The sequence below is a fragment of the Macrobrachium rosenbergii genome, chromosome 44 (genome assembly GCF_040412425.1).
Source record: "Macrobrachium rosenbergii isolate ZJJX-2024 chromosome 44, ASM4041242v1, whole genome shotgun sequence".
Lineage (NCBI taxonomy): Eukaryota > Metazoa > Arthropoda > Malacostraca > Decapoda > Palaemonidae > Macrobrachium > Macrobrachium rosenbergii.
Window position 1 is genome coordinate 33,693,841 of NC_089784.1, and position 11,931 is coordinate 33,705,771.

The following is an 11,931-nucleotide window of genomic DNA, read 5'->3' on the forward strand; positions in this document are numbered from 1 at the left end:
GTCCCATTGCCATACCAAAATTTTGTGAGTAGAATTTACCATTAAATTCAAATTTACAATCTTTCACACATAATTTAATCAGTCCAATTAAAGTACTTTTAGAAAATGGGATATCCAGCTGTGTGTTCTCTAACAATTCAGATAAAAACGCCATCAGATCATCAATTGGCACCTTTGTGAATAGTGATACTACATCAAAACTTACAAGCCTGGATTCACTATTATTCTGTACACTATTTAGTTTACTTATCAGATCCACATTATTCGAGATATTAGCATTTGAGATGGTACCTACTAATGGATTGAGAATATCCACTAAGTACTTCGCTAGCTTGTAAGATGCGGAACCAACTGAACTGATAATTGGCCTGGCAGGAAAGTTTGTTTTGTGAGTTTTTATTGTACCATACATGTATGGTAGCGATGGAGAGGTCACACACAACTTCTTTATAAGGCTTTCGTTACCTTTTAACAGGTTTTTCACTTTCTTATTGAAGCCACTGTTCACATTGTCTAACGGGTTCTTATTTAATTCTTTATATGTACTATCATCACCCAAAAGATTTCCCATTTTTTCCATATATTCACTTTTATTTAAAATTACAAGAGCGCCTGATTTATCTGCTTTTGTCATATGTATAATTTTTATCTTTTTTCAGTTCACTGATAGCAACCATAAATCTTTTAGGGACGTTTGTGGTGTCTGATTTTTTCATACTTCCATAAATCACTCCCTTAACTATGTTCACTTCTTCATTCGTTAAATCACCATATTTTTCCAAATTGCACAGTCCTTTAGTTATTTCCACACTGTTCCTTCCGCCAGGAGATAAAGCAAAGTTTAAACCGTAGCCTAGGGCACTAGTTACATTTCTATCCAGATGTTTGTTTGATAAGTTGACGACACATTCATGATTGGCGTTGTTGGTCCAAGGGCTTCTTTCAAGTATGAAAAAATCAGACACCACAAACGTCCCTAAAAGATTTATGGTTGCTATCAATGAACTGAAAAAAGATAAAAATATACATATAACAAAAGCACATAAATCAGGCGCTCTTGTATTTTTAAATAAAAGTGAATATATGGAAAAAATGGAAAATCTTTTCGGTGATGATAGCACATATAAAGAATTAAATAAGAACCCGTTAGACAATGTGAACAGTGGCTTCAATAAGAAAGTGAAAAACCTGTTAAAAGGTAACGAAAGCCTTATAAAGAAGTTGTGTGTGACCTCTCCATCGCTACCATACATGTATGGTACAATAAAAACTCACAAAACAAACTTTCCTGCCAGGCCAATTATCAGTTCAGTTGGTTCCGCATCTTACAAGCTAGCGAAGTACTTAGTGGATATTCTCAATCCATTAGTAGGTACCATCTCAAATGCTAATATCTCGAATAATGTGGATCTGATAAATAAACTAAATAGTGTACAGATTAATAGTGAATCCAGGCTTGTAAGTTTTGATGTAGTATCACTATTCACAAAGGTGCCAATTGATGATCTGATGGCGTTTTTATCTGAATTGTTAGAGAACACACAGCTGGATATCCCATTTTCTAAAAGTACTTTAATTGAACTGATTAAATTATGTGTGAAAGATTGTAAATTTGAATTTAATGGTAAATTCTACTCACAAAATTTTGGTATGGCAATGGGAAACCCTCTATCACCAGTGTTAAGTAACTTATATATGGAATTTTTTTAAAAGAAATTATTAAACAACATAATCCCACGTAATGTAACATGGTTTAGGTATGTTGACAACATAATTTGTATGGCCAGGGAACCAAGATGTAAATAACTTTTTTGCCAAGTTAAATCAATTAGTACCATCAATTAAATTCACTATGGAAATGGAAAATGATGGGTGCTTACCTTTTTGGATGTCCTCATACAAAGAAATAGTAATGGGTTTAAATATAGTGTGTATAGAAAACCCACTAATATTTCTTCCTATGTGCATTTCTATTCTGGACAAAGCAATAAGGTTAAAAAATCAGTGTTTTCATCTATGTTTTTAAGAGCATTACGTGTATGTAGCCCTGAATATATTGGTGATGAAATAGACAAGATTAGGAATGCAGGCAAGAAACTGAAATATCCTGATAGCGTATTAAACAGTGCATTAGAAGCGGCAAAAAGACAATGTATCAAAACCAAAAAACTCCTTACAACACAAAAAATTTGCTTGTTCTGCCTTATAATAATAATATGAAAGATATCCTCATCTTCTTAAGAATTTTGGTGTTAATGTCGCACTTAAGAACAATAAAACAATGAAAAATGTACTTATCAAGAACTCCCCTGACAATACTAAAGGGTGTGTATATAAAATTCCGTGTAAGTCTTGTAACAACTTTTATATTGGCCAAACCGGGAAAGCACTGGAAAAAAGAATTGAACAGCATAAGAAATGTGTGAGATATGCACAAGGGAACAGTGGTATATTTCTACATGTTAGTGAGAACAATCACGCTATCAACTGGGAAGGGGCAAAATGGATTGTACATTCTAATAATGCACTAGAAAGGAATATCATTGAATCTAGCTTTATAAAAGAAAGTTACAACCATAATATGAATATCAGTCAAGGGATGTATAAACTTGATCCTTTAATATCAAAAGAAATTTGTAAATTGTTTAAATTTTAAGGTAGGCAGTAGAGATGTATGAAAATAGGATTACCATATTTGTAAACACAGTACAGGGGTAGCAGTAGTAATGAGTTTCCAAACTCCGCCTCCCTGACACCTGTCAGGTGTGGATCTTGAGGTCGCGTATGGTTTGTTTATCAGCATTGTCCCCTGATAGTATATTATGATTTTTAGCCAAATGAGTTTTGAAGGCCACTCCTACCTCGACACCGGCTTGAGGGGGATATGTAGTCTCTAACGGTTGAGTATGTACGTCAGTACTGTTCCTGTAGTATATATATTTGTGACTTCTCATACTCTGTATCAGTCCTTCGTCAGTGGCTTGGAAATAAAGCCGAAACCGGTCAGGACCTACACCCCGTTTCTTATTTTTCACCTGTGCAGGTAATGTGTGATAAATGAATCACGTACAAAAGTGATAATAATCATACATATACTTATATATATATCTATATATACTGTATATTCATATATATATATATATATATATATATATATATATATGTATAAATATAAATACTGTTATACTGTATATATTCATATATATATATATACATATATACATATATATACATCTATATATATATATATATATATATATATATATATATATATATATATACATATAAAATATATATCTACATTTATATTATATATACTGTATATATGTATATACACAAATATATAAACACAGACACACAAATATATTTATATATATATATATATATATATATATATATATATATATATATATATATATTTCCTTTGAAAAATGCAACACTATGCTTCCTCTTTCAATACGTATGAATGAACTGGAGAACGGTTAATTTTACAACCGTTACGTATTGACGTATATTATAGATGTTATTTTTCCCGTTATCAATTCAAGTCACCTTGACTTTCAGTTAGCCCCTTTCTAACTTCATGATTAAGCACTTGAACTTTGCCATGAAAGCCCTGCGTTCGAAACAGCCTGGAGAGAACTGTCTATCTATCCTATCAACTATCTATATCTATCTATCTATCTATATATATATATATATATATATATATATATATATATATATATATATATATATATACATATCTATCTATATATATATACACATATATGTATATAATTCTATCTCAATACATATCTACATTTCTCTCCTTAAGTGTGTGTGTGTATGTATATATATATATATATATATATATATATATATATATATATATATATATATATATATATATATATAATATTATATGTATGTATGTATGTATATTTATGTATGTATGCATGTATATACATGTACGTAATGTTTGTATGTAAGTATTCAATGTGCATATGTAAAAGTATTGTTCGAGCGAGTTCCTGCCTTTATAAATAAATACTTCATGACACTGCGCCTCCTTATGAATTCATTTTGTCCTCGTTGAAACAAATTTATTTCTTCGCTGTTTAAAAGAAACGAGAAATTAAACAAACAAGTTCCTTTCGATAAAATGAACCAAATGAAGTTCAATATTCTCAAGTTGCCTCCTGTTGAGGCAAGAATAAGGATATTGTATGGGACTGGTTTGAAGTTTGTCTTTCGACCACTGAGGATGCTGTTCTAAGACTTCTCGGGACGCGAGAGCAAACGTATGCTGCTGAGGTTGTTGGGGTCTCTCTCTTTCTCTCTCTCTCTCTCTGATTGTGTGCGCGCGTGTGTTCGGATTAGCTAGGACTATACGTTTTTGCTGTTATCTGTACACATACACTCTCTCTCTCTCTCTCTCTCTCTCTCTCTCTCTCTCTCTCTCTCTCTCTCTATATATATATATATCTATATATATATATATATATATATATATATATATATATATATATATATATATAGGTATTATGTATTATATAAATATACAGATACATAATTTCCCACTTGGAATGCATGTGAATATATATACATATACATACATGTATATACACACATATATACATGTACGTGTGTACATATACATTTTATATGCCTATATATACATTATAATATATATACTGTATATATATATATATATATATATATATATATATAATGTTCAACAATTATATATATATATACATATATTATGTTCAAAAAAAAACATAGTCCTAACTAACACACACACACACATACACGACAGAGAGAGAGAGAGAGAGAGAGAGAGAGAGAGAGAGAGAGAGAGAGAGAGATCCCGCCGACCTCAGCAGCATACGTATGGTCAACCGCGAACGGAAGTCTGAGAACATCAATACTTGTTCTTGCCTATGTAATGAGCAATCTAAGAACATTTCACTTAATCACGTTCTTCTTATATCAAGAAACATCTATACAAGAAAGCATATTTGTCTAGCAACATATTATTTATTTCTTTATTTCTTTTTAAATCACGTCGTAAAGACAAATTTGTGCCCCCATAAGAAAAATAATCGTATAAAGAAATAATCGGGCTTGAAAACATAATTTTGGGGTAGAGAGCAAATGGAGACCATGTGTAGATTTATACATGTGGAAACTCACACTAACATATACATATACAGTGTGTGTGTATATATGTATGTATATATATACATACACTGTATGTGTGTGTATATGTATGCACGCACAAACACATATACAAACATATATATATATATATATATATATATATATATATATATATATATATATATATATATATATATATATATATATATATATATATATATATATATATATATAAAAAGCAAATACCACATTCCATATCTTTGTGATTCAGTTATACATATATTAATGTACACAAACTTTTTACTCACATCAGGATCGAACCCAGGTATTTCAGTGGAAAGACCATTGGGTCACTGCTGAGTCGGGAAGTTGGGGAAAACACGCTGGTATGCGAGGCAGTAATTAACCTGCCCAGGTAAATCCTTAGGTACAGTGGTACTTACGTTCCAACTTCTATTAAGAATTATATGTGGCTTGGTTGGCAGCGGTTTTGTCTTTCAACTGAAAGACCTGGGTTCGATCCTGATGCAAGTCAGAAATTTATTTCTGTTCCACATGTGATTGTGTGCTGAATATATATATATATATATATATATATATATATATATATATATATATATATATATATATATATATTATGTATTTATATGTATATATTATATATATGTATATAACTAAATATATATATATATATATATATTAAATATATATATATATATATATATATATATATATATATATATATATATATAGATATATGTGTGTGTGTAATATACAATCACGGTCTTGAAAATGTACATACGTTATCCCAAATCAGTGCTCTAAAAGATACACTACTAATGTCCCAAAAAGCCTTTGTTTTATCAAATTAAAACTTATTGTCTGCCTAAAAGAAAAAAAAAAACACTTAATAAGGCGGACCACCTCGCACGGAGAAACTCTTGCCAAAGTTCGTTCGCTCAAGTAGGTGCGGGACGCGTCCACCATTGTAACGCTCCCAAGTTCCCTTCCTGAACCAGACAGGTTCCTTGCGCAACTGGGAGCAACTGATGCAGGCTATACTTAAGGGCCTTTCGCGCTATTTCCCGACAGTAAGGCAGTTCATTTTGGTTGACGGAAGTAACACGGTCAAGATTGGTTACCCTTGAACCGTTATTTTTCTTGGTTAAAGCTTAGTGAACAACGGAATGTTCACCTCACCAGGTAGAACTAAGGCCGATTTCAAAACCATCCATCCTGCCGTGACCGATGCTGACGGTATGGATACTTACGTGGGAGGCGCCCTAACCTATCAGCACATGTTCGAGCGGAGGACGACGCCCTGGGAAATGGACCTGTGGGACCACGACGAGCTACAGTCCTTCAATATCAACCTGGAGGACGTGGATCGACTCTACTACATCTACTTTCACGACGACGGAGTCAACGGCCAGGAATACCGGCTGATCGCTCGCGTGGAACACAAGGGCCTCCCCCTCTACGTCGAACTCATGGCAGGCTGCGACTTCACAGGCTTCGACTGCCAAGGGCAGGGCGTCATCTTCGTCAGCAGGGACGCCAATCTGTTCATGAAGCTCTGCTTAACAGCGGAGTGCGAGAGGGACCTCATATACCAGTCCCTGACGGAGGACGGCATCCAGGTCGAAGAGCAGACGGAATACGACGCCTGCCGCAAAATGTTTTGGACAACGGCCCCCATGTTGAAATACCTGTGTCACCAGGCAGCTTACGAACACAGGGCGAAATTGTGGCCACAGTTCTCTAGTTTACCCAAGATTCTTGCAAACAGTGTGGACGAATTCATTAAATTCCAGGAGGCTAAGGTGGTATATGAGGATTTCTGACGAACGCTTATAGTAATTACGGCGCATATGACCTCGACTTTGCAATACAACATCACGGTTAGAAGGAGAAATGTCCTGTGTTTCTGATGTGTCCGTGTGACTGAGGTTGAGAAAACTCACAAAAGTGATCGTGCTGAAAATGGCACGTGGAAATAAGATCAGAAAAGTCTTTGCATGTAAAGTGTTCATTTAATATGAAACTTCTCTACAGTATCATAGCATCGAAGAGAGAAAGAACTTTTAAAGCTTTGCAACCTCTGATGTTTAAATGATTAACGTATCGCCGCCCAAGAGCGTCCTTAAGTGACCTCGCTTCAATACCTTTATTGCCTGCATCTCATATAATTTGAAGAAGTGAGTTAAGCTTCCGGCGCTGTGATCATAATTATAATCTAAATAAAATTTTCATTTTAATTTAATCCACAGTTATTCCTCCTGTTATACCTTTCAAACAAACCTTTCTACTCCCAATTTCCGTTCCAGCGTTGAATAACCTCGCAGGTCCCAGCGCTTGGCCCTTTGGTGTAAATTCTATATTCCATTCCATTCCTACGTACTTCAAATCAATGTGACTACTCCTCCGGTATATTGTTAACTACATCAGAATCTTCCAGCTACTTCCAGAAATAAAGTTCAGAGAAAGTAAGTATATTTTGTCTTTGTGGTTACTCCTTTTTTTTTTTGTGCGTTTGAAATAAGAAACGTCAAGAGACTAAAAACTAATACATTGGTGAGAATATTACTTGTAAGGTCTACGTGAAAGTAGTTTTATAGAAGCAGAAAATATCCACAAAACGGGAGGCACGAGATGATTGTCAAGACAGAGGACCCTTTTGTGTGTATGTGAACTGATCTGGCCGAAGCTGTCTTTTATTTCTCCCCAAAATGGATTCAACACGAGGATTGTGACTGTGCCAGTAACTGTTCCATCTCATATTGGTGAATACTGCTCTCTGGATCCACTCCGTCAATCGATCAGGTTTTTGTATGAACTCTTGCCTCCCATGGCAGCAAGAACGTTGCAGCCTTAGAACATGACCCTTAAAAATGGTAGTTTAACTAAAGATATTCACGACCTACCATTCAGAATTTATATTTGTTTCCGTAATATTAAAATGACCAATCATCACCGCTATTAAACCCCATGTGTTCCACCATGACTGCACGAAGATGGTTAACATCTGCTATAACTTCTCATCAGCTTCAAAATATGGCTGACTGTGTATATGAACTGGCGTATACATTACCAAATTGATGCTTTCATCTTTGTGTAAAACTTTGTGGTTGTTTCCTAATGGCATCTGTAATGTAGGCATCTGTGGATTGTGAGATACGACTCCCTAAGGGAAATAATGAAAACTGGACATTTGAATTGTCGCGGTGGCCTCAGACTGGAGAAAAGTGACGCCGCCCCTGGTGCCTGAATTTAGATCTACTGTGACAAGACGAGGCTGAAAACGGAAAAATTACTTTCATAAAGAATAAAAGAAAAAAATTAATTAAACATGAAGTGTAAATATCAAATTATGGTGCCTAAACTGGTGAGAAGAATTAAACATTGGAATATTTTGAAAAAAACCCACGGATAAGAATTTATAAAAACTTGAAGAAAAAAAATGATGCTGGAATATTTTGTGGTTGTGCTTAGTTGAATGTTGATGGATATTTAAAAACACACGGATTTTTTTTTTTTTTCTATAAAACCACGAGGATTAAAACCGGTTTTATCACAAGAATACCATATTTTTCATAACCACTGTATACCAGTCAAGGGTTTGCCATCATATTTATCATATCACTGTAAACCACCAGTCAAGGTATGGGGACCATTGTTGTATATTGTTCCGAAAATTCCAGCTACCTCCCACTTTATAATTTATATTTTTCTTGGGTAAAACATCAAAACAAAAAATTTCTTCTCAATACATAACGTTCGCAAAAGCTTAATAATAGAGAAAAATAATTAAATAACGACCTACAAGGTAAGACAGTACCGGCCCCAAGGTGGGCCAAGACCATACCGGGCCCCCACCCCCCACCATGGCTAAACAGGCAAAACTGTAACCAGTCAACACCCCTAGTGCCCTCTCATATCCTAGTCAGTTTTGCATGAAAAACATATGTGCATTGCAGACACCTGCAGGAGGAGAAAGGTCGTGAATGTTATTTAACCACGGACTTTAGGAATAATTGTTTCTTCTGTGTGGAAGAAAATCCCAGGAACTCGGTCCACTATAATTTCCTGGACCAAGAATACGTCTTTATCGGAATACTTATAAGGAGTGACTACATAATGGTGAACACACACACGTACATACACACACACACACACATACATATATATATATATATATATATATATATATATATATATATATATATATATATATATATATATATATATATATATATATATATATATATATATATATATATATATATATATATATATATATATATGTGTATATATAATATATATATATACATACAATGTGTTTACATATATCTATCTATACATACATACAGATGTGTGTGTGTGTAATTATCTATCTATCTATATATATAATATATATTTATAATATATATTTATGTATGTGTATACATATATGTATATATCTAATTATATATATATATATATATATATATATATATATATGTATATATCTAATCTGTCTGTCTATACACACACACACACACATATATATATATATATATATATATTATATATATATACATATATATATATATATATATATTTATTATGTATGTACATGTGTTTTTTTTCACCTTTATGTAGTCACTCCTTATAAGTCTTCCGATAAAAAAGTATTCTTGCTCCAGGAAATTATAGGGAGGGAGTTCCAAGGATATACGTACATATGCACTTATATACACATATATATACATATATACACATATATACATATACAGTATATGGGTGAGTTAAACAGTGGACCTAACGACACACTGGCCACGCGTCATAGGCATTGGGACCTGTCCCCCCACTGGCTGTCGGCCTAAGAAACGCATCACCACCTGTCCTGTGAGCCTACAGAGGCCCAGGAGGACTTTAACTTTAAAATATTTATTAACGCACCAAAGACTCAATGTGACATAAAAAAAGTGAAAAAACTCGTATCATACTATGTCGTAACGAATTTCCAAGGTCGTACAGACACACGTATATCTTATCGATCGACTGACGCAACGCCCGCCCAACGTATGAACGAAAACGTATACGAGAATTCCTCCAGGACCTATTTATAATGAGAGAGGTTTTCTCTCTATACGTCACTCGCAGCTGAAGCGAGAGATCGAGTACAGGCTACACCTCCGTGCTCTCCCAAGGCGATTGAAGTCTAACTCTAGGAGCATCTCTTGCCCTTAATAAAACCGACTCCGTTCGTCAACTGATGTGTCTGAAAACCCACCCAGACTTCAAGAGCGTCGACCCAGCCGTAACAGATGCCGACACCATGGATGAAAACATGTGGACGGCGCTTGCATACCAGTACATGTTCGACCGGAGGACGACGCCCTGGGAGATGGCCCAGTGGGATCACGACGAGCTGCAGTCCTTCAAAGTCGACCTGGAGAAAGTCGATCGACTCTACTACATCTACTTTCACGACGACGAATCCTTCGGCCAAGAATACGCGATGATCGCTCGCATGGATCACAAGGGCCTCCCCCTCTACGTCGAACTGTCGGCCAGCTGCGACTACACCGGCTTCGACTGCCAAGGGCAGGGCGTCATCTTCGTCAGCAGGGACGCCAACTTGTTCATGAAGCTTTGCATAACACGTGAGTGCAACAGGGACCTCATTTACCAGTCTCTGGAGGAGGACGGCATCCAGGTCGAAGAGCAGACGGAATACGACGCCTGTCGCAGAATGCAATTGAAAACGGCCCCCATGTTGAAATACCTGTGTCACCAGGCAGCTTACGAACACAGGGCGAAACTGTGGCCACAGTTCTCTTGTTTACCCAAAATCCTTGCAAACAGCGTGGACGAGTTCATAAAATTTCGCGACGCCAAAGACGTATATGATGACCTCTGATAAATTAAAAAAAAAAAAAAAGTTGACCATGAAAACTTATATACATTCGGAATATTGATGTGTGTGAAAGCTTGACGTCAGTCAATTTCTCAGGGAAGTTACATCAGGTCGCTTCAGGAAATTAATTGAAAACTTATAATCGCCAGCAGAGCAGCTTCTAAAATTACCAATTATGGTAGTGCCAACAAGAGTTTACGAACACTGTATTTGCAATGAATGTCCGTCAGTTTCACTACTGTACGGGACAGCATCATTCTACTGTCCTTATGTTTGGCATCGTTTTCAATATTATAATATTTTAATAATAGTTCATTGCCTCTTAATTGCCAGACTTTCTAGTCATAACGTATTACGTCAGCTCTAAATCCACGTTATCCATCACCATTATTATTATTTATTACCAATCATTTTCAATCACTATCATATTATTATTTATTAACATTCATTTTCAATCTCTATCATGTTCTCAACAGTACAGTTTCATCCAAAGTTTCCACCTTCTGATTGTAAAAATAAGCTTTGTCACAAATATTTGTATGAAATCAATAAAAAAAAAAATTCTAGATCCATGGTTTCTCTATCCCTTTCCAAACATATTATGGACTTGTGTTCTTATTGTTCCTGTAAATGTTATTCTTTTCTGTGCTATGACATAATCATTTCGACACTGTCGATGAAAAGGGAGAGTGTCGAATTTCCAAGCATAGTCGGACAATAATGGGGAAAAAGAAGTTCCGAATTGACGTCTTTCTTTCCTGTATTAATCTTCACCTAAAACCCCTCATTGACAGAGTCAGCAAGACTATAATAAAACCAAGAAGGCTTCAAAGGGAAATCAGGTTTGAGAGAGACACACACACAAGTTATAGGAAAAGCCTACA

General features: G+C 35.0%; 2 protein-coding genes across 2 annotated transcripts; both read left to right on the forward strand.

Annotated features, from left to right (window-relative positions):
- Positions 1-5,903: 5,903 nt before the first annotated feature.
- Positions 5,904-9,290, forward strand: LOC136829156 (uncharacterized). The gene has a single exon (XM_067087479.1). It carries the CDS (start codon positions 6,333-6,335, stop codon positions 6,987-6,989), a length of 657 nt encoding a protein of 218 aa, XP_066943580.1. The 5' UTR covers positions 5,904-6,332; the 3' UTR covers positions 6,990-9,290.
- Positions 9,291-9,836: 546 nt separating this feature from the next.
- LOC136829502 (uncharacterized) lies at positions 9,837-11,613 on the forward strand. Its single transcript, XM_067088285.1, has one exon. It carries the CDS (start codon positions 10,403-10,405, stop codon positions 11,048-11,050), a length of 648 nt encoding a protein of 215 aa, XP_066944386.1. The 5' UTR covers positions 9,837-10,402; the 3' UTR covers positions 11,051-11,613.
- Positions 11,614-11,931: the final 318 nt, after the last annotated feature.

Coding starts and splice junctions, on each gene's coding strand:
- LOC136829156 (XM_067087479.1), top strand. CDS start 6,333: ATGTTCACCTCACCAGGTAGAACTAAGGCCGATTTCAAAACCATCCAT.
- LOC136829502 (XM_067088285.1), top strand. CDS start 10,403: ATGTGTCTGAAAACCCACCCAGACTTCAAGAGCGTCGACCCAGCCGTA.